Source organism: Castor canadensis, chromosome 15, assembly GCF_047511655.1.
Source record: "Castor canadensis chromosome 15, mCasCan1.hap1v2, whole genome shotgun sequence".
In the NCBI taxonomy this organism is placed as follows: domain Eukaryota; kingdom Metazoa; phylum Chordata; class Mammalia; order Rodentia; family Castoridae; genus Castor; species Castor canadensis.
The window spans coordinates 83,961,610-83,985,997 of record NC_133400.1 but is presented as its reverse complement, the minus strand read 5'-3'; the positions used below and the strand labels follow the sequence as shown (position 1 = coordinate 83,985,997).

Genomic DNA, 24,388 nt, shown 5'->3' with positions numbered 1-24,388 from the left:
GCTACAACTAAATCAAGCAAGAAGTTAATGACAGATTTCTTCATCACATCTAACTTCTTAGAGTCAATCAAACATCCTTGCTGTAAAAAAGACAAATGCACAGTATTGGGAGGAACCAGATTATTCTCTGAAGAAGTGACATACTTCCAATTTATCTAGTAATACTTTTTTTTTTAAGTACCACACTACAAATGCTCCTGAGACAACAGAAATGAAACAAAACAGAACACTTACTCATGACTGGAAATGTCTCTGTATGTTGTCCCAATCCACTATTAAACCAAAATCTACTGTCCAGGGTTTCTCAGAGGAATACATGTCCTATTCTAGAAACAAAAGAGAAAGAAATTATATTTTCTAACAGTCAGCATTTAAAATAAAGTGTACTAAAAGGAAGAAAATAATTTCATTTTAAAAATTCTACTATTTCTAGAATCCTTGTCATCATCTATTAAATACAAAAGATTATTAATCAGAACACCATGGTTCAATTCCTAATTCCCTCTTTCTGGAACAAGTTACCTCAAAAATAAATAATGAATGGTGTGGTGGCTCAAACTTGTACTCTTAGCTACTTGGGAGGCAGAAACAGGAAGGCTATCCTGGACAATAAGTTCATGAGGCTCCCATCTCAACAAGTGGCTTGGCGTGTCGGCATGTGCCTGTCATCCCACATCTGCAGGGAAGCATGAATAAGAGGACTGTGGTCCTGGGCATAAGGCAAAACCCTATAGCAAAAATAATCATCGCAAAAAGGGTTGGTGGCATGGCTCAAGTGGTAGGGCGCCTGCCTAGCAAACATGGGCCCTGAGTTCACACCCCAGTACCACCAAAATAAAAAAATAAATGTATATGGTAATTGCTATACAAAAACTTATTAACAGGTATCTTTGTTATCAGTACTAAAAACTTATTCCCTCCCCATACCCAACTAAGTAAGTCATAGAAAGAAAGCACTCAAGTCTGCTAAATCCATTTAGATTATATACAAAATATTTACATAAGCCATCCAGTAAAGGTCAGCAAAGTTACTGCTCTAGACTTTCTCCAGTAATGGACATTTGTCTCATTATAAATGTAATGGATTCACTGCAAAAAAAAAACAGCAAAGAAAACTTCTCTATAATATCCCTACATTTGCCCAATCAATCATGTAGGACACATATCCTTTCAAGGCATTTTTCTAAGTATTTAAATTTATTTGACAAGTATTAAATTTTTTTGTTTAGTTCTTTTTACTCAAGAGCATGAAGCATCACACTATATCAGTATTAGTAATATAAACTTAACCTTTTGCTAAGATTACATTACAAATCTTCCTTTCTTAACATATTTGTAAATGAAGCATAAATAATTGATATTTTAAAATAACCATGGATACACGAATGCTTGCCTAAATCTAATATATAAAGTTCTATAAGTAAGGTCAAATTCAAGTAGTTTCCTTCATAAACCAGTAAGCTACTTTCTGTAATCATAAAAAGTGACGGTTATTTGACTTTCTAAATCAATTAAAAAAATAGCAAAATATGAAAGTCTTCTACTTTGAATCATAGTTAGAGTAACACTTTTTAAGAAATAATGCCTGCCCCATCTAGAAACTTTACCCACGTCACGTAATAAACACGTGAGAAGCACGCACTTACAAAAGAGACTACATCAGCATTTGCACGCACAGCATGGTTCACACTCTGCAATTGGCAGTGCCGTATAATCATAGTTCTGCCACAAAATCATCTGACCCACAACCCACATGCTCTCTTCTTTATCTGTGCACTAGTAAAAGATTTCCATTTCCAGACAGTCCTATCATCCCAAAGAAATGAGAAGTTGTAGGAAAATCTAAAATTCACATGCTAGTTTTAGAATACATAAAAGTTTCTCATGATAAATACACTTTTGTGATGGTGTCTGGCTGGGTCTATTGGATTTGTTTCCCCTCCCTGGAAACTAAGAGGTGGGACATGTTGAAAGTGAGGCAAACACAAAGTAAATTAAATGCTCACTGATGACCCACCTATACTTGCAGAGTTTAGTGTTTTTTACCCAGGGACTTTCCTCATTCATTTTTATATCAGAAATTCTAAATAACACCAATGTATCTTGTACTATGTAATGCCCCATTCCTGCTTATAACCATAAGTAGTTAAATAAACATTTATTCAAGGATTTAAGACAGAGTTTTCTCAGCATTAAAAAATACTATCTTCCAAAACACTAGGATAATAAAACTTAATGACACTGGATTTATAAACTTATCATCTGAGGTAATAAACGCAACAAGTCTTACAGTTTACAAATGTGCAACATATATATTAAAATTTAATGTACAGAGTGTCACAGAGCAATTGTTACAAATTTTCTTATGACTAGTAACTGAGATCACTTGTTCAGGAACACAGCTTTAAAATACAGATACCCCATCAACTTTCCAAGTAGATAGTCTACCAATTGTTTTCAGCAACAAGGCAGTCTGGGTAGCCTACAAGACAAAATGTTCAGATCCCTTTCTCTTCCCCTAAATGTTACCATTTTCACTGCACATACAAATTTTTACTTTCTGCTTTGCATCCCATCCAAGATAGAAAAAGCAGTATGCCCACATTTCATATCAAGATCTATTGGAAAATTTCTGTACAATGTGACCTTTAATTTCATTCTTCAGGTACTCTGGCTTTGAGGGTGTGGCCATATGCCTTGTTGGAATGGGACAAAACTGAATTTCACCTGGAGGTTGTATGAGCACTGAGTTCACCTGCATTCTCTTGCACTCCTGCACTGTTCAATGAGAAATGCATGCCTTGGGGTGGCTGCTGGTCCCAGAATGAGTAGATAACTGGCACAAATGTGAAACAAACTACAACTTCCAGCCAAACTCACCCAAACCCAAACTCCGCAGAGACTGAAGACCTATGAATTAGAAATGAATATCTATCATATGACATTAAAATCTGCCGTTGTTACACAGCATTATTACAGCCAAGGATCTACTAATAAGAGAATAAAGACAGTAACTTTAAAAGCAAATTAACTGTATTTTCAAGTTTAAAGACTGTATGAGCTGGGCACAGGTGGCTCACACCTATAATCCTAGCTACTCCAGGAGAATCGTGGTTCAATTCTAGCCCTGGCAAATATTTCGTGAGACCCTATCTTGAAAAAAACCACCACAAAAAGGGCTGGTGGAGTGGCTCAAGATGTAGGCTCTGAACTCAAACCCCAGTGCCACAAAAAAAAAGAAAAAGGACTGTATAAAAATCTAGCCATATATTATTCATAAGAAACATTCCTAAATCAGCATATGGAGCCTACAAATAAAAGATGTGGCCATAGAAACTCTTTCACATGTGTTAGGATATATATCGAAAAGTGTTCATGGGGTTGGGGTATAGCTCAATGACAGCACTTGCCTAGCATGCATAAGACCCTGGGTTCAATCTCCAACACTGCAAAGAAGAAAAAGAAAAGAGAGAAAGAAGAAAAACACTCATAGCAATGCTGTTTGTGACAATAAAAAAAAAAACAGAATTTCCATCAAAAGGGTGATTATGTCATCTTTTTACAAGCAAATATTATGAAGCAGTGAAATGAATGAACCAAAAGTATGCATATCAACAAATCTCACAAATACTGACATATACTTATGTTTACTATACTGATTATATATGTGCACACATACACAGTGATACAATGTATCAAGAATACAATGGTATCATTTATAGAACATTACAAAATAGGTAAAGCTAACAATTCATTTTTTAGGGATACACACATAAGCAACGTACTGTAAAAAGAAACAAAGGAATGCTAGGCCCCACTCTGAGGTTGGTTTCCTCAAGCCCACAGCAGGATGGGATACAGAGAGATCATCCAAAAGAGAAATGGTAATGTTCTATCACTTAACCCGAGGGAGGGGATGGGATGGACATCATTATGTTTGTCTTTTTACAATAAATTACATGTGAGTCTTGTATTTTACAGTATTTTAATTTGAAAAAGCAAAAATTTTTTCAACAAAATTCAGAAAGGAAATTACTATAAATAAAAGCAACATAATATATGTAACCACACGTATAAAAGAGTTAAATGCAGTTACAATCTTTAAGCTATAATTAAGAGACAGAAACAGTTGTAGTGACTCATTTATTCCTTAAAAGTAAAAGACAATCACAAGTGATAGCCAGTTCCACCACAAATTGCAATACAGCTTTTATGTGAAAAAGCTTTATGATTCTACATTATCCATGCAAAGAGCTGTATCGTTTGTGCTGCCAGATCTCAGCTGTCTGACCATTGAAGTTGCTTATCGTATCTTCACAGATCTATAATCCTAGTTCATTTTCTAGCTGAAATTTCCAGAGTCTGTTTTTCTAAATTGCTATTTGTTGAACTGTCATTCTCCTCTCCCCAAAAAGCTTAAGAAAATCTTCTTCATTGAAGCATTAATTGTAAAAGCAAAAACTTATAAACTTAAATGTCCAATTATAAGGGACTGACTGAATTGTTCATTTACATGTAATAGAGACATGTCCACTAAAAATGTCTCAAAGAAATGTAACAACAATGAATGAACAAACACTCCAGCTTTCCACAACTTTATCACAGAGTCAGCAAAAAGAAGTATCAAAAATGAAGCTTCATCCAAGTTAAATTTATTTCCTCAAAGGAAATACTTAAATTACTATTCAGTTTTTAAACTTAAAACAAACAGATAATATACAAACTTACTTTTATGTATTCAATAAACATTTACTGAGAAACTCTCAGGAGCCAGGCAGTGTTATAGGCACAGCAGAGAGTCATAAACAAAACAAAGACCCTACCCTAGTGGAATTTATATTATAGTAATTCTAGTACCTTCCTCTCAATTCAGATTCTCAGTTCCTTAGTTCCACCATGTATGTCAGGACAGATTCCCAGGTAATGTCTTCTCATTCTAGATAAAGAAATAACTTCAGTTAATATTAAAGACATTATTCATTGACACAGAAAGTCTCACCACTGTATTTGCACAATTCTTAGGCTCTCTGTAAACAATGCTCTTGTGCAATTTATACCCCCTGAATACAATGCGAAATTCCCACAGCTTGAAGTATTTCCCAGCATAAGTACAGCAAATATTCTGTCACTGCTAGAGTGAAAGGAGGTTTGTTTATACTACTCACTAAGTCAACAAAATACTTCCTGCTAAGAAGATCAAAGATTGAGATGGGCCTAACTGCAAAGGAGAAAGCGGCTGGGTTTAATCAGTTTGTTTACACGTGTGTATTAATGAAGCATGAGATAAGAACAAGGTCAAATTTCTCCTTCCACAGGTAGAATTTAAGTCAGGTTTCCAGAAGGACTTGGCAAATTCTAGCTTTACGTTGGCTAACTTGTCAACTTGCAGGCATTTAGGAAAGCAGTGTCCTTTCCAAGTCTTCCTTCCTTTTGTCAGTTATAAAGAGCCACTTCAAAAGTGGCTCAGAATGTTATATTTAACTTATGCACCAGACATATCATATCAGAATTGTGCATAATGGCTGAGCTCTATAGTTAAAGCTGAAATGAAGGATATAATACCTCTGGTTTTCAGGAGCCTGACCTCATTTTAAAAGTCAGTTAAAAATTCCAGGCTGCCAACTATAATGAGCGCTACTGCAAGACACAATAAGGGCATATTTTTAAGAGGAGATGTAATTCCAAGCCTTATCTTTAAGGAATTTATATATCTAGTTGGATTCTCAACACCAGTATGTATTCATCCATTCATTTAATAAATAGGAATTCAGCTCTACGATATGCAAAAACTGCTCAATTGGTTTCCAATAAAACAATCAAGACCAACTTGGTCCCAGCCATCCAGCAACTGACAACATAACAAGTCCTAACAGAAACTGGAGGAAGAGGGAGTCAAAGGCTTGAGTTCATTGTAAAATCCTGTTCTTAATGAGAATGAGAACATTTATATGCCAAAGGGTGTAAATACATAGAGTTTAAGAAAGGATGTCAATAAAATTGGAATTCAGCAAGATGTGGTAGACTATTAGTGTCACAAGGAAATTGCTACACACAAGAAAAGTCCTACATGCAAGTATTACAGCTCTGCCAATAACCAACTTCAGGAATTCAGATCAAGTCGCTTCCCTTCCCTGAGCCTCCATTTCTCCATCTGTAGAATCAAGAGTTAAAATTTCCAGCCTGTGTACCACTCAGGATTGTCATGGAATTAAGTATGAAAAATGCTTTGGTAAACTAAATATCCTATAAAACTGAACTGACACAAGTATTAGTAATGATACATTTTTGTCTCATTATAAAATAAGGGAGTTGAAACACAATTTTTAAGTTTTCTTTATACACTGTATTGTTTATTACTTTAAAACTAATTTTAATTGAATGAGCAACTGGGAAAGATTATTTCCTTAACATAAGTAGGATCAACCAATAAATTATTACAATAAATCAGGTATGAGCTACAACAAACTGTTCTAAAATGCTATGTTTTGAAAAAACAGGACAGATCCAATTTATACTTGAAAAAAGTTAGAGACTATAACGACATAGTGCAAACGTAACCTGAAGTTTGAGGGTAGACGGCATTCCTTTGGCAATCTTCAGTGATGACAATAATCGTCCTTGGAGGAAAATTTTTTTGTTAATAGTCATAAAAATACTTCCCAAGCAGGTCTGGTGAATGAGTTTAGAAAGAAAACCATAATAAAGCAATGAATGGATCAGCCAGGTGTCAGAGGCTCACTCCTGCAATCCTAGCTACTTGAGAAACTGAGATCAAGAGGTTTGTGGTTCTAGGCCAGCCCAGGCATCTCCGAAACAACCAGAGCAAAATGGACTAGAGGTATAGTTCAAGAGATAGAGCACCTGCTTTTCAAGCATGAAGCCCTGAGTTCAAACTCCAATACAAAAAAAAGTGTTCAAAAACAAAATGTAATACAAATTGGTGAGTGACTGGGCTCAAAATTTCCAGTTTTCCCTTCAGCCATTAATGTACACAGTCTCAGCACTAATTGGAATAGACATTCTAAAATGATATTTTAAAAATTAAGTCTATTGCTGGTAGAGTGGCTCAAGCAGTAAGAGTGCCTGTGAGGCCTTGAGTTCAAACCCCAGTGCTGCCAAAAAATAGCCTGTTAATTTACAATAATCCCTATCTTCCAATAACAAAGCATCTAAACACAAACACATCAAAGTTAACAAAAAGGCAAGATGAAGGACCTGCATTTACAACAAAGGTGAACCAGGTGTTATAGACCAACTCTCCTGCTTAAAGACAAAGAGCTAACCAAAGGATATATATACTAAGTACAGTTTTAAGATATTAAAAGTATCAGGGCTATAAACTGGTACCAACACTTTGGAAAATGGTTTCCTAAGTAACTACTAAAGCTAAATATATGTCTACCTATTCAACGACTTCTACTCCTAGGGTATATCTAAAAGGAAGGAGTTCATAGATCCAACACAATATACATACAAAATGTTCACAGCAGCTTTATTATAGTAGCCAAACCTGGGAACAATACAAATACCCATTAAAAGTAGAATGTATAAAGTATGATATATTCATGTACTAGGCTACCACTACAGCAGACTGCACGTTCCAGTAATGGTCACTGTGATATTTCTGGTCCAACATGCTCTTCCAGAATCTTGTCTCTTCCCATCAAAAAGCCAAGTCCAATCCCCTTCTCATTAAAGGGCAGGCGTATAACCACCTCTAGGAATAATATACACTGGAAATAATACCACATAAGCTCCAAGGCTAAGTGATAAAAGCAGTACAGCTTCTGTGTTGCTCACACTCTCACCTAACACCTCTACTACCCCCCTCCCTTCTCCCTTGGAATCCAGCCACACTGCTCATGTGGTAAGCAAGCTCAGACCACACTATGAGGCCATACTTAGGAGTCCTGTCATAAACTGCCAGACATGGAAACAGCCCTCAAACAATACCAGACCCAGTTTTCAAGCAGCCCTACCTGCAACTGAATTAGAGATAAGCACTTCCCAAATTGCAAATCTATGAAGAAAGTAAATATTGTCATTATTTCAAGCCAGAGTTGTGAGGCAATTTTCTGAGCAGCCACAGTAACTAGAACAAGTTCAAAGCAATAAAAAGAAACACAACTGCATGTAACAACATAATTTAAATTCACTGCCACAATACTATGATGTTTGAAAAAGCCAGACAGAAAAGAGTATATAATTTATGATACTATTTTTATGAAAAACTAGAAAATGTATAACTAATCTAAGGTGAGAGAAAATTGAGTCATTGTAACTTGAGTCAGAAGATGATGATATCGGCTGGGAAGGAGTATTTGATAAGCATTCTGGAATAACAAAGTGTTCTATATATTGAACTGAGTGGAATGACACATTACATTGATTAAATTTTTCAGGGTATACATTTAAGATTAGTGCACATTACTGTATGTGCATTATACTTTAATATAAAGGAGGAGAGGGAGAAATTTAAGAACTAACAAGACAATAGTCTAAAAGTGAACAAGAATACAAAATAGAAAGCATGGCACCCTGAGGTGTCTTTACTACAGGAAATGGTTGCCAGATCAAAACAGGTGCTTGAGATGCTAGATTGCACTTAAGTAGCTTTGAAATCAAGGGTCAGTGTATAAGATTCACCAAGGAAGCCACCCTCTGCTTTCAAGACCATGAGAAAAAAGTAAATTCCAAAAGAAAGGATGATGTGGAAGCAAACTAAACCAATTTTTGAATAAATTCCCAAAAAAAAAAATCCCAATTTGGATAAAAGTGATCCCAAGTGCCTGGAATAGGCAATGGAAAAGTCTTTACCCATAAAGACTCTGAACCCATAATCACTTCTAGGAATAGTTTTTCAAACACAATAACCAGGCATACAAGGACATGAAACTTCTTGAGAGATAAGAGACCACAAAGGAGTAAAACACAGCACTTCAGGGTAGGTGGAGTTACCATGTATTCTCACTCCAAACAGACATCTACAAGAATTTTGCAGAAAATTTTGATAGGGAAGTAGAAACTATAAAAAGTAGAACAGTATATTTGAAAAAGAACCAAATTCAAATTCTAGGAAAAAAAAATAACCAAAATGTAAAAACAGAGAATACATTTAAGAACAGATTAGATACAGATGAACACTGTAAGTAAACTAGCAGACAGACCAGAAAAAAAAAAAAATCCAGAACAACAAAGAAACATAGGAAAAGGAAAAAAAAAAAAAAAACGAAAAGAGATGAATCCAGTGAAAAGATCTAACATTATATAAATGAACTTGCAGAAAGATTAAGCAAGAGAATTGGGAAACCCAGTATCTTAAGAGATGATTACTGAGAACTTGTCAAAACTGATGAAAGACATCAAGGAACAACATCAAAATGCTCTGTATACCCAAAACCTGAGCAAGAGAGAAGGGAGGAGGACAGAGAAGAAAGGAAATGAGAGGGAGTCAGAAGAAAAGCAGGGGGACAGGGAGAGAATCTTCTGAAACCCAAAAAGCAAAAGAAAAATCTTACAAGTAGCCAAAAAAAAAAAAAAAAAACAAATTACCAAAAAAAGAAGAAACTGTAGCTGACTTCTGAAGAAAAAGAAGCCAAAACATTACAGAATAATCTCCAAAGAATAGATATAGGTATACTTCCAATCTAGAATTCTATAGCCAGCAAAATATATCTCAAGAATGTATAAAATAAAGACATTCTCAGACAAACAAAAAGTTAGAAAATTTGTGAATATTAGATCCACTCTGGAGAAAATAATGAAAAGTATTCAGGAAGAACATTATTCCAGAAGGAAGATCAGTAATGCAGGAAGAAACAAGGAAAAGAAAATGCAACAAGTGTAATTGATGAATAATAGTATAAAACAATAGAAATATGTCTGTGGAACTTAAATATATGTGTGCATTTTAAAACATGACATCATGAAATAAGGAAGGGAGGAAGAACATTGAACTAAATGCTTTTAAAGGCCTTGCATTGTGCAGGAAAAGGGTAAAAGTCTCAATATTACACTTTTTTTTAATTATTCATTTATTCACATGTACATACATTGTTTGGATCATTTCTCCCCCCTGCCCCTCTCCCCAATCCTCTCTTCCCTTTCCCCCCTCAGTTCCAGGCAGGTCCTGTTCTGCCTTTATCACTAATTTTGTTGAAGAAAAGACACAAGCCTAATACGGAAGACAAAGTGTTTTTGCTAGTTGAGTTGAGGAAAGCTATACAGAAATATTCCTAGCATTGCTTTCGTATACACATGTTATGACCCATGTTGATTCATCTCTAACTGATCTTTGCACTGGTTACTGATCCCCTTCTCATAACCTCTGTCGCTTTAAGGTTTCTGTATTAGCTCCTCTGGAGTGGGGACATCAAACGCTTTCATGTTTTGGGTTTTCTACCTATTCCTGTATCTCCTGTATGTGTTCTCCCTTTGCCATGTGATCCAAGTCCAACCACACTGCTGCATTTGCCCTAAATCTAAAGTCTGCATATAAGGGAGAACATACAATTTTTGGTCTGAGCCTGGCTCATTCTGAACTCACTCAGAATGATGTTCTCCAGTTCCATCCATTTACCTGCAAATGATAAGATTTCATTCTTCTTCATGGCTGAGTAAAATTCTATTGTGTACAAGTACCACACTTTCTTGATCCATTCATCAATAGTGGGGCATCTTGGTTGTTTCCATAACTTGGCAATTGTGAATAGCACTGCAATAAACATGGGTGTGCAGGTGCCTCTGGAATAACCTGTGCTACTTTCCTTTGGGTATATCCCCAGGAATGGGATTGCTGAGTCATATGGCAGGTCTATGTTTAGATTTTTAAGAAGTCTCCAAATTTTTTTTCCAGAGTGGTTGCACCAGCTTGCATTCCCACCAACAGTGTTCCTTTTTGTGCACATCCTCACCAACACTTGTTGTTGGTGGTGTTGCTGATGATGACTATTCTAGCAGGGATGAAGTGGAATCTTAGTGTGGTTTTGATTTGCATTTCCTTTATGGCTAGAGATGGTGAGCATTTTTTCATGTGCTTTTTTGCCATTTGAATTTCTTCTTTTGAGAAAGTTATATTTAGTTCAGTTGCCCATTTTTTAATTGGTTCATTGATTTTAGGAGAGTTTAGTTTCTTAAGTTCCCTGTATATTCTGGTTATCAGTCCCTTGTCTGATGTACAGCTGGCAAATATTTTCTCTCACTCTGTAGGTTCAGTTTAGAGACCATTTCTTTTGTTGTACAGAAGCTTTTTAATTTTATGAAGTCCGCTTTGTCCATCCTTTCTCTTAGTTGCTGGGCTGCTGGGGTTCTATTGAGGAAGTCTTTGCCTATCCCTATTAGTTGCAGAGTGTTTCCAGCTCCTTCCTGCAGTAACTTCAGAGTTTCAGGTCTGATATTTAGGTTCTTGATCCATTTTGAGTTGATACTAGTTCAGGGTGATAGACATGGATCTAGTTTCAGTTTCTTGCAGACGGGTAACCACTTTTCCCAGCAACATTTGAAGAGGCTGTCTTTTCTCCATCATATGTTTTTGGCAACTTTGTCAAAAACGAGGTTGGTATAGTTGTGTAGATTCACATCCGGGTCCTCTATTCTGTTCCGCTGGTCTTCATGTCTGTTTCTGTGCCAGTACCATGCTGTTTTTATTGCTATGGCTCTGTAGTATAGTTTGAAGTCAGGTATTGTGATATCTCCAGCATTGCTCTTTTTGCTAAGTATTGTCTTGGCTATTCACAGTCTCTTATGTTTCCAAATGAACTTTAGGCTAGATTTTTCAATCTCTGTGATGAAAGTCATTGGGATTTTGATGGGAATTACACTAAACATGTAGATTGCTTTTGGTAGTGTAGCCATTTTTACTGTGTTGATTCTACCAATCCATGAGTGTGGGAGCTCTTTCCATCTTTTGTAGTCTTCCTCGATCTCTCTCTTCAGGGGTTTGTACTTCTCCTTGTAGAAGTCATTCACATCCTTTGTTAAATTTACTCCTAGGTATCTGATTTTTTTGGGGGGGCTATTATGAATGGAATTGTTTCCATATATTCCTTCTCAGTTTGCTCATTGTTGGTGTATAGAAAAACTAATGATTTTTGTAGGTTGATTTTTGTATCCTGCCACCCTACTGTAGCTGTTTATGGTGTCTTAGAGTTTTTGGGTAGTTTCTTGGGTCTTTAAGGTATAGGATCATATCATCTGCACATAAGGATATTTTGACAGTTTCTGTACCTATTGGTATTCCTTTTATTTCTTCTTCTTGCCTAATTGCTCTGGCTAGAAATTCCAGCACTATGTTGAATAGAAGTGGGGATAGTGGGCACCCTTGCCTCGTTCCTAATTTTGGAGGGAATGGTTTCAGTTTTCACCGTTACGTATGATGTTGGCTGTAGGTTTGTCATATATAGCCTTTACAATGCTGAGGTACATTCCTTCTGTTCCTAGTTTTCTTAGAGCTTTTATCATGAATTGGTGTTGGAGCTTGTCGAAGGCTTTTTCTGCATCTATTGAGATGATCAAGTGATTTTTGTCTTTGCTTCTATTGATGTGCTATATTACATTTATAGATCTGTGTATTCAATATTACATTTTGATGAGTCAAGAATATGTATTAGAACTTCTTAAATAAACACTTAAGGAAATAGTAAAAAAAAAAAAAACACCATCAATTCAAGCTTATAAAAACAAAAAGATGGAAAAGTTATTTTTAAAAGAACAAAACAAACCTAGAAAAAGAAAAAAATGAACATAAGACAGGTGAGACACAGACTTCTAAAATTAACTTTTAGGCATTTCTGTAAATATATGTCAATTCTAGCTCTCCCACACACATTTGCTTTTATAAATTTTAGCTTCTGCAGCTATTCAATTTTTTCTATTGAGACTTACATTTCAAAGTTTTACTTTACCTTATCTTACTACAGACATGCTAATAAACATTAAAATGTTCAAAAACCAAACAAAATGAAACATGAATAAAGAGCCCAGAGAGACAAATGACTCATAAATTCTGTATTAATTCTATAATAAAATATTAATTTGCCATCACTGATCCATATAACATGACTAACCACAAAATTAATACTTTAAGAAGCTTTAAAATGAGATTCTTTCATTAGTTCATGAAAAACAGTACTTTTGATTTTTTAATTCACTTGCTGATTCAGTGAAAGAAAATTCCAGGATAAAATTGTAACATTTTTCTATGTTCATATCAATGGCAACAGGACACAGGTACAATGTGTAACTCTATCGCAAGATAACTAAATCATCTCTTTCAAGCCAAAAACACTTGAGACATAAAACTCTAGTCAACCTTGGTCTTTCTAATAAGCAAATGAAACTACCGGAATATTTACTGAATATTTTAACTTTAGGGTACATTGCTCCTACAATTTTGTGAGGCATGGGCATTTTAAATAAGGTAGTCTAGCGCCTCAAAGGGAAAATGAAATCAACGTTATCATAATCTCTATTAAAAAAATCAAAGAGTATCTTATTCAACACTGAAACCCAGTTTTGCAGCTATAGAAACAAGTAAACCAGGATTTATGAAAGCAAGCAGAATCACTCCCAAGTCTAGTGTGGCTGGGGTCTAGCAGACTGACTCTCTTTCTAAGTCTACCACACAAAACTGAGCCAGTTCATTCAGATGAGAATGGTGCCTGGAGCTTTCCCTTAACATCTATCATGACTGTTTCAGTGCCACACAGGGAAGTAACTAATGTAAAAACAACAGTCTCCCCAGCTCAGAACTGTGATGTGGTCTTTTCTCACCCTTCAAGTTTCCTATCCAGAACTCCCTTATCTTCTCTTCATCCTTCAGGTCTTACAAATTGCTTCCTCAAGGAAACTGTCCTGACTCCTCCAAAACCAAGTTAGGCTCCCCATAGGTTAGTTCAAAAGACTTATACACTTCTTGAAAACAAGATACCTAACACAAATTCCTGGGGTACACAGAAGGTGCTCAAGAAATATTCACTGAATAAACAAATGTGAAATAATCCTCAAAGATTAAGTTGACATGGACCAGTCAAGAATCCCAGTGTCTGTGACTGTGACTCTTAACTCCCACACTCTCTAACCCCCATATATTATGTGGAGGTGTGCAAGATGTCACATTTCTTTCAAATTATTTTTTTTGTATTGACTTCCATGTAAAAAGGGGGGGAAACAATGATTCTCTAAATATAATTAAATTACATCTGAGAATGGAATATACAAAAATCACACTGTAACTTTCTGGTAATCAAGGGTCTGAACTAGACTAGTTACAAAGACATGAATAGTTAAAGTGAAATTTCAAAGATAAACTAAACTAGAAAATGGAATCACATCTCTCAACATTTGAAGTATCAATTCTCCAAGCTCTAGTATTCTAAGTTTACAAACTGCCTTACATTCCTCAGTTTTTAACCAAAGTAATTTTGTTTGTTCTCAATTTGCTACTATCTTGAACTTACTGGCCTCTTTTTCACCCATCTTTCCTGGGTACAAATGTAACAGTTATTTGATACAGATGCCAAAAACAAACTTGGCCTGGCACTGGAGACCCGGATTGGATCTGGTAGCTCTCTTGGTTCCCAATAATGCTTGAGAATGATCAGTTTACACATGGTGCCAAATCCGGCGCTTATACTTCCTGACTTATTTAACCAAAACAGTTGTTCTCTGGCTAGGAGCACTACGTGGCAAAACACCGGTAACCTGGCAATGGACTATCCCTACCAGAAACCACGGAGAGTTTGATAGCCTAGTTAAAAACAGTGAATTAGGAACTAACTCTCTAAGGCTCAGGGCCCAAACTCTGAAAGTGTGGCAAATGATACTTCTTTGAATGCCTCTGTGACAATTCATTCATTCTTTAAATACATATTCTGCTAGGACATTTTTCTGTCAACTCAGGATACCTGTACTTGCAATTAGGATTGTTTTTCCTTTCAAAGTTAATTAAGACTTTTATTAGCAATTTTGTTTTTTCTACTGCAATTTAGTTTAATTGACTATGTAGAATGCCACACAGAATCCACATCCATTTTAAGAAATGAAATACAGCCGGGCACCTGTAGTGCACGATTGTAATCCTAGCTACTCGGGAGGCAAAATCAGGAGGCTCACGGTTCCAAGCCAGCTCAGGCAAATAGTTCACGAGACTCTATCTCGACAAAACCCATCACAAAAAAAGGGGGGAGCTGGTGGAATGGCTCAAAGTGTAGGCCCTGAGTTCAAAGCCCAATACCGCCAAGAAGAAAGAAGGAAGAAGAAGAAGAAGAAAGAAAGAAAGGAAGAAGAAGAAGAAGAAGAAGAAGAAGAAGAAGAAGAAGAAGAAGAAGAAGAAGAAGAAGAAGAAGAAATAATAATAATAATAATAATAATAATAATAATGAACTACCTCGTTTACAATTTTTATTATAAAAGAACGGCAAACTAGGAAATATTTCGTTCATTTTAGGGTGAGAAAAGCAAATTAATCACTATTCATTTGGTGCTAACTTATTCTTACTAAGATGACTTAAAGTTAAAAAAACAAAAAAAGTTCCCACTCCCCCTTGCCAGAACTTCCCAGAGATTCAATACACGCGGGAGTTGGCAAGGGTGATCTCGAAAGTTCTTGCAACTTTTTCTGAGCTATGAAATATTAAGTATGTATCCCTAAGATTTAATTTTCTTTAGGGGATTTAAATCAATTTCTTCCAGCATGCCAAATACTTAAGACAGTGCCCTCACTTTCCTTTTTTCTATTCGTGTCGCATTCTTTCCAAAGATTGGATATTGCCCCAAGCACAGACCCTTTCTAGTCCATAAGGGAGGTTATCAAAGTCTTCTTTCCATAAAAAAAAAAAAATCAGATTAAAGTCAGAGGTTCAAGCCTCAAATTATAGAAGCGCACAAACTTCTCTCGCTCATCTCAACACCTGCGAGTGACCGTTCTCGCGCACTGGAAACGCCGCCCCATCGGACGGCGGGGAGCTGCGAAGTCTGTGTCTCCGGGCTTCCCAGACGCCGGGCTCAGCCCCTCCTCCCGTGCCCGTGCCGAGTGGAAACAAAGTTCCGCCACCTCACGGCGATCACTGACGACAACCAAGTTAGCCTGGGTCCTGCCCACTCGGACTCGGGAGGAGGACGCGACTGAAACTTGCCAGGGAGACCCGTCTCCCCGGGGACCGAAACTTACCAGAGGGGGCGGGGAGGCGGGTGGAGGGTTCCGCCTCCCCGGGGGCCCAGCGACGCGGCGACCCCCGCCCCCCGGCCCCAGCCCGCGCGGCCGGCCTGCCAATCACACCGCGGACCCACGCCGTCACTGGGGTCCCGGGCGCCCCGCGCCCCCCCCCCGGACCCGCCCCCTCCAGGGCTGCGCTGGGAGCCGCAGGGCGTCCCCTCCTCCCGGGGCCGGAATGGCGGCGTCCGGCTCCCAAGGACCAACTCCAGTCGCGGCCCCGGGCGCACCGCCGGGGAGTCTGCGGCCACCGGTCTCTCGCGGCGGCAGACGAGGGCGGGAAGTTACCTCCGGACGGTCCCGGCGGAGGTTACGGGCAGCAGGCGGAGCGCGCAGTCCCAGGCGGCCGAGCAGGTCGGGCGGTGCGGCGAGCGGCTACCGCAGTGCCCTCCGCCCCATTGTTTCCCTTCCAAGATAATCCCGGCGAAGCCGAGCCCGGGAACCAGGAAGTTCCCCGGCGCGACACCTCCTGCCGCCGCTATGGAAACGGCCCCCGCCTCCCAGGGCGGCTCGCCCGGGACCCCGCCTCCAAGCCGCCGGCCCCGCCCGCCTCACCGGCCGCCGCCAACTGTCGCCGCTGCGGCCGCGGCCGCCGCCATCTTGGCGCGGCCCGGCAGCCCCTTCCCGGCGGCACGTGCGCGGCGCTCCCGCGCTCCCGTCGTGCGCGCTCCCGCCGGCCTCGGGGCCGCGCGCCCAGGGCTGCAGGTGGAGGGTCCAGCGCCCCTGACCCCCGAGAGCCCGCCGCGGACGATCGGGACTGGACCCGAGCTTCGAGGCTTTGCACGAAAACGACGTACATTCGAGTGTCCGACTGTGGGGAGAACCTGGGGGACGTTAGCCTAGGACTTACAGACAGACCCGCTCATTTTTCAGTTCTAGCCCAGCTCCTTACCAGGCGTGAGACTTGGGCACTGAAGCTGCTTTTCTCTTTGCCTCACTATCTCCATCTGTAAAGTGGGATGACAATAGTACCGGCTTGGCGGGGTAGTTACCTGGAACAAGAGAGCGTTTGGCAGTAAATGCAAAAGGATCGTCAGTTCATTAGAATGGCGCTGCTCTGACAGTGTGACCCTAGTCACACTTCGGTCATTTTCCAGGAACTTAGACCAAGTGTTCAAATCAGCACTATTTAAATAGGCTACTGCATACGACGATCCGATCGCTACTTACAACTTCCTACATGTTCATCTTTGTCCCATCTTTCTCTAGGTCAGCTTTCCTTTTTTATATCGTGGAAATTGTCAGAGTTTTAATCTCTACAGTCTTCCATTAAAGGCTGCCATAAAGAGATGAACGATAGAAACTTTCCAACACTGTAATTAGCTGACAGTTAAATGATTTATTCAGTAGAAGCTAGAAAAGTTAGAGTGTGCAAATAGCTAAACAGCTGCCCGTCCTTGTTTCCAGGAACTAGAATTACCAAAGCCGGCAACTCTGCACTGTTGTTTTTCTCTCTTTTCCAAGCAGGTGAAAATGCCAAGAAACTGGCTGCTGTATACAGTATTGCACAAGTGAGTGAAGGAGGACATAGGGTCACAGTCTCCTCACTAGCACACAGTTTAAGAACTGTGAATAAGATGAGGTCTGTATGTCTCAATGTTGTAACCTTACACAACCTCTTAATAGTTTGCAGGGTAGGGATTGCTGGGGATTGAACCCAGGGGCTTCTGCATGCTGAGCACACACTCACACACTTCCACTGAGCTACCTTCCCAGCTTAAACACTTCAGAAGGAAATACAAATTTATCACTTTGAGTCCTCATGAGTTGAATAAACTAGTATTTGGGGCTGTTTTTTGTTTTGTTTTCCTAAAAAATGATGCAAAAATGGCTCAACTGATTTGATTTTGAATTGGCGAAAATCAGGTCAGAAAGTGGAAGGACGGGAAATTTTTCAACACCCAAATGCTTTCTTAAAAGTTACAGAATTCTCAGATTAGCAGTTATTGAGATAGCCTCAATTTCTGACAGACAAGACCTCCTACTTACACAGCTTTGTGGCCCCTATTGCACCCAGCAGATTACAGAAGGCACTCAATCATTTAATTTTCCTGAATTAAGACTGGAGGTGTGGCTCAGGTGGTAGAGTGCCTACTTTGCAAACAAGAATCCCTGAGTTCAAATCCCAGTCCCACAAAAAAAAGAAAGAAAGAAAATAATTTTCCTGAATTACATTGGTATGTTTGTTTGAGCTCCTGTCACTTTAGGACACCTTGAGAACCACAGAGATGCTCCAAAGACATAACTCACGGGGCAACCCTGCAAACATAAACCCCAAGTCACTAGTTAATGAGTTAATGGGATTCTGGAGAGACAACTGTGATCCCAGGCTTATCTGGCAAAATGAAGTATAAATTTGAGGTACATTTTTTCCTTAAATTAGGTGAGTAGTTCTAAGAACACTTCATTTGGACTTAATTTTGAGCATTGTTGGCTCAGTTTTATACTAGTCTTCTGACTCTACAGTATTATTAAAGCTCACATCTCCACATTTGTCCCTGCATCTAAGTGTCACCTCAATATAAGACCTGTAGTGTTCTTAAATATAACTTCAGAGACTTTCCATAATTCTTATTACTAAGCATCTTGAAGGGATGGTTGAACAGTAAGTATGAATTTTTGTCTTTTTTACTACGATATCCCCAGCATAGGGCTTGGTAGTCATACATAATATGCCTGTGCCATATGCCTGGAATCGGCAGTATGCCAATTTTTCCTCTTAATTAGGAGTAGGCAAACTTTTTCTTAAAGGAAAAAGATATTAAGCATGAAGGCAGCCATAGGCCATCAACACAAGAATGAGGATGGGTGGGCGTTACTAAAAATTTCCAGAAATATGTGGACTTGAGCCTTGGGGTCACAAGTTAGCAACCCCAGCTCCAAATATAATTAGATAATATTCACTGCATACAACATGACATGCTAACACCAAAATGCCCTTCAATCAAAAAAAAAAAACAAAAAAGGATAAAAGCTTACTATCCAAATACCAAAAAAGTAAAAAGAGGAATGAATTAGCAATATGTGTTACTAATTAAAATATTTCACAAAAAACATTTAGAATTTCCTCTCCTATATCAAAATGGAATAAAAGAGATTGATATTTGCATTTCATTTTTTGCAAAAGTTATGTGCTATGCTAATGACAAAACTTAAAATGTTGCCAAAGGTAAAAATGCATATTTAAATACCCACAGAAAACCATAATAACTAAGATCATAACGCAATGTGGTGATAACATAAAACCATAGAACACAGAGAAAAGAAATTTCCAAAGCAAATTATCCATCTTTCACTATCATCTTTAAAATATGGATGAAAGAGTCAATTCTAAGAGTCTCCTGTAAACTGAGACTTTGTAAATTGAATCCGTAGCTATATGATCCATTTAGTAAAAGCAGATAGCTCCCTAAATTGAGGATTTTTTGTTTTTAGAAGGCTATCAAAAGCCTTGCAGTGCACATATTCATACTCACCAGCCACAGTGATTCCTGAAATTAAATAGCCAATATTCTTCTATTGAATTAATAGAAAAGTCAGTTCCAATATTCTTCATGGATGAAAAAAAAACCAGATTAGTCAACATTTCTGAAAAAGCTAAGGGAAATTAATCTCACCCACACAGTTCATTTTTTTTTTCTTAAAGTTATCCTTTGATTATTGGCTAGGCACAGTGTCTCAAGACGGAAATCCTGGCTACTGGGAAGGCAGAGATTAGGAGGATTGTAGTAAGAGGCCAGCCCAGGCAAAAAGTTCACAAGACTCCATCTCCACCAATGGCTGGGCAAGGTGGCAGATGCCTGTCATCCTAGCTATGAGAGGTGAAGAGTGAGGAGTGGGGCATAAATAGGATTGAGATCCAGGCCAGTCCAGGCATAAAGGAAGACCCTAGTTCTAATAAAAAGGGCTGGTGGCTTGGCTCAAGTGCTAGAGCACCTGCCTAGCAAGCCTGAGGCCTGAGTTCAAACCCCAATACCACAAAACAGAGAGAGAGAAAAAATTATTGATTGCAGAGAGAAATTTATTGATTGCAAAGAATCCATGGAAGAATAATGAATTCCATAAAATTATATACAAGACTTTGTGTAGAGTTTGTCACTTGTAATTATCTGAGATTGTCTTATTTATTGGTATTCCTGGTTTTGTTTTTATTTTTCAGTCTGTCTTAAGAATATGTCTGCCATGAGATCGGGGAACTTATCTGTCTTCTACCTTACTCTATTCCTTAGTCCAGATTGGTGCAGCACTGAATCAGCTCCCTATATATAATTGCAGAAGTTATGAAGAGGGAAAGAGGGAGAAAGAATGATTAAAAGAAGGAACACAGTTGTACAGCTATCCAATTTTTCTGGAGAGAAGTTTCTAACTTAAAAAGGTCTGGGGACTCAAAACTAAAATCAGGACTAACTGGTTTTCAACTACAAAATTTACTACTCATTTTCTCCTATGCTCTTTGCTCATAAGCCACCCTGATTTCATACCCAAATGGTGTCATGGTTTGTGGGAGAAATACAATGATGCCGTATTGTTTTTAAATGCCTCATTATGTCTTTATAGCTTTAAAGAATTCTTTCACCTGCTTACCTTATAGTTGCCACACCATCCATTTAGCCACCTTGTAGGTATCATGCCATTTTTTTGTCTTATCAGGCATAGCTGTATTTTAAAATTATCATAAGATATTGAAAAATTGAAGTACACTTTCATGCCAATTTTGTTTCCACTTCAGGATGATAAAACATTTGCCTCCGTGTTTATTATTTTGAACTTAATTTTTAAGTCCTTGTGTAAATCTATATAGGTTGTATCGTAGCTAGTTTTCACAGATGGCCTCCCAATGAACCATGCCTCCCAACCTTGGATGTCATCCTCCTCTTGAATCTGGGCTAGCCTGCGATTCACTTTGGACCCCTCCAAAAAAAGACTATGGTAGAAATGATGCCAAGTGATTTCTGAGGCTAGACCATAATAAGCCATGAAGCGTACCCCTGGGTCTCTGAAATTCTCAGTGTACTTCCAGTCAGAATTCACACACTATCCTGAAAGAAGCCAAAGTCACCTTCAGAGTCCATGTATAGATGGGGAACCTCAGCTGGGCCCCCGGGCAACAGCCAGCATCAAGGGCTAGTGACGTAGGCAAGGCATCTGGACAGCCAGCAGAGCTGGGCCTTCATATGCCTGGAGCCCCAGCTGGGCAGCCCTATGAGAAACCCTAAGTAACTTCTAGGTGAGTCCAGTCAACCCAGGGAACCATGAGAGCATTAATAAATTGCTGTCTCAAGCCATGAGTTCAGTGTGGTTTGTTATGTACCTGTAGACAAATGGAATAAGTTGATTAAAAATAAAAGTGCTAGAGCTATATTTAGCTATATTTTAGCTAAACTTTAATAAATAATATCAAAATTAATAGAAGTGCTGTCTACAAGTGTCAAGCTATAAAAGAAGAGGGTAAATGCTAGCAGATTTTAAGGCATTCCAGGGCACAGGAAGTTTCTAATTTTGTCTGTTCTTTCCTTGAGGTAGGGTGATATATTAGACTTTGTGAAGTGACATAATGACCTTATCAAAGTAAATATACAGTACCTGCAATTACATTTGACTTAGATATGAAATAAGTCCTTGCCCGCATACTCTGACCAAAAAGGAAAAGAAACAGGGGTCTCAAGTAGCCAGGCTACACACCCAATGAAAATAAAACAATAGATGAAAAATGCATACTTTTTAATCTGCTCAGCTTGTTTTTTTCTATTTACTAATACTTTACAAAAATTGCAGGTCCACAAGTCCTAATCTGCAATATTGAAATCCATAAAGCTCTGAAAACCAAAGCTTTCTAATTTCATAGGTTTTGTAAGAGGCGCTCAAAATGCTTTTGCTGAAAAGCACTGACTACTTACTTCCACCCATGAATTAGCTAAAAACAGGAGAATCTTGGCATCCCTACCTCCATTTTTGGATCTGTCTTTGCTCTAAGCCATTCTCTTTGCAATCACTTTGCAATTACCTTGGATTCCAGAAAGGACAGAATTGATAACATCTTTATGACAAGGGACTGAAACTTCTCTTAAGGAACAGTGGAGACTTGCAGGACAGATCACCTCCACAACTAGGACAACTTCCTAGGATGATGAGGAGCAGAAGCAATCATCTCATGGAAACCAAATTGCTCCCCTGAAGTGATGACTGCAATAACATCTTCTCTGGGAACCCTTGGACTGAGATAATGGTCAACTAGAACACACCTGTGACTGGGACTGTTTAACTTATGCATACCTTTGTCCTCTGCCCCCAGTTCTTTTGTCTACTTAAACCTATAGCTCCAGTCTGTACCTCAAAGATAGTTGAAGATAGCTCTCTGCCTCTTCCCACGGTATGTTACAAGCCACGTAATAAATCTCCTCTCTCTGCCTTCACGATGCCTCTTTATTTGGTGTTTAAGAGCGGATGGCCAGACCTGGCATATGGAATCTCAGGATTTTGGGCCTTGGGTCCAAAACTTTGGTTTCCTTTTGGCACCTGAACCCCATAGGGGCAACTGACCTGTCTTTTGGCTATTTGTACCATTTGTCTTATTCAATAGGAGCACTGATTTTGCTTCAGAACTCTCAGTGTGTGTAATTAAAAGATGTCCCCATAAGCAGCACGTATACTGTGTCACCCTTCTAAAAATCACTCTTTTAAATTTCTTATAGAAGAAATAAAATGAAGCTGTAGGTACAGCTTAGGTAAAGTGCACAGTTAGCATGCACAAGAGCCTGGGTTCGATCCCCAGCACCATTGAAATAAAACTGAGCTGAATGGTATTTAGATGCAGATTACAGCAGTGTTGTACATATACTGATATACATTTCCACCTTTTCTAAATTCTTAACCTGCACACTTGTTAAATTATCCTGATCTAGCATAATTCTTACTGCTTTATTTCCCTCTCTCTAAAATGATTTTAAGCTATTTGCTCAATTTCTTTTATGGTTGTAGGACAACTACCACCTTAAACATTTTTCTAGGCATGTTTTCATTTTCACATGGGTAGAAAAAATTTATATATTTTCTTCTTATATTTTTAATTAAATATAATTAAATTTACTTTGCATAATTAAATTCACTTTGGGACTCTTTTACCAAAAAAAAAAAAAAAATCAAAGCTTCTGAATTCTGAGCCACTTCTGGTTTCAGACCTAAAAAGAACATCATGAACCTGATGTAAACTTTATTGTTTATATGTTTTTTCTTCAGCAAAATCTGAGAACAAGAGGGCAGAACAGTTCTGCCCAGAGGCAGTATAGGGAGGGCCACAAAACAATGTATTCACATCTAAGTCAATGTAAAAATGATAAAATAAAATTTTTAAAATAAATTTTATTCTGAAGGAGAGACAGTAGAGTGAAGAGTAATCAGGTGCTCTCTGAGTCAGATATCCCAAGTTGAAATGCTGGGCCTGATGCTACCTGCCAACTCTGAGATTGTGGCTACTGGCTGTATAACCTCTGGAGGATAGAAATAGAAACTTCCTCATGGGGTTTTTACAAAAACTAAGATAGATGATGCATGTAAAATGCTTAGTCCAATAGCCAGTAGTTAGTAAACACTCAATAAACATTAACAGTCATTTATTATTATTACTCAAGTGTTAGTTGTTTTTTTTTTTTAATTCAAGAAAACCAATATGTTTCATTGAGAATGTAATCAGGAGGAAACTGCTCAAGGTATTACCAGCAGGAAGTTATTTAACATAGGGAATCAGATGCATTCAGTCTTTGGAAGGAGTAGACAGGTGAAGGTTGAGGGACATTAACTTTCAGGTAATTCCACATCAGCCATGGACCCAATGTCAGGAAGCTGCTGTACCCAGATATCAGAAATTACAGTAAATGACAGGTAATTACTGCCTGTGTCACAGCTGCCCTGCAACTCAGTAGCTGGTGACTGTCAAGGATGTTCTTTGGAGTACAGCGTCACTGCAAAAATTTATGTCTGTCAAACCTCTCCTGTCAGCAGCTGCTGCTGCAGGAAGAATAATACATTCTTTGTGCCTTCCAGATCTTGTGAGGGTACTTCCCTGGCACAACCTACACCATATCAGAATTGTGCTGCAATTCTGGGAAATGCAGCTTCAGGGCCCCCAGACTTCTGTGACACCACAGTTACTGAGTAATAACAATTTACATTGATATAGTA

General features: G+C 38.5%; 1 protein-coding gene across 16 annotated transcripts in view; it reads right to left on the bottom strand.

Moving 5' to 3' along the window:
* The window catches only part of Usp6nl (USP6 N-terminal like), a 226,794-nt gene that overhangs the window by 158,525 nt on the left and 43,881 nt on the right, over window positions 1-24,388 (bottom strand). For 3 of the 16 annotated variants that reach the window (XM_074056657.1, XM_074056671.1, XM_074056668.1), the window contains exons 1-3: window positions 16,499-16,638; window positions 4,858-4,936; window positions 235-326 (exon numbers count right to left, since the gene is read on the bottom strand). Coding sequence is in view for 3 of the 16 variants with exons in the window: in XM_074056668.1 (XP_073912769.1) it covers window positions 235-238 (4 nt within the window). In the remaining 13 variants the exon portion in view is untranslated. Of the gene's footprint in view, window positions 1-234; window positions 327-522; window positions 677-4,857; window positions 4,937-5,562; window positions 6,482-6,558; window positions 9,088-16,498; window positions 16,639-17,102; window positions 17,317-17,380; window positions 17,493-24,388 lie in introns of those variants that run through there. The other 13 variants (XM_074056661.1, XM_074056664.1, XM_074056662.1 and 10 more) reach the window with 9 other exon arrangements.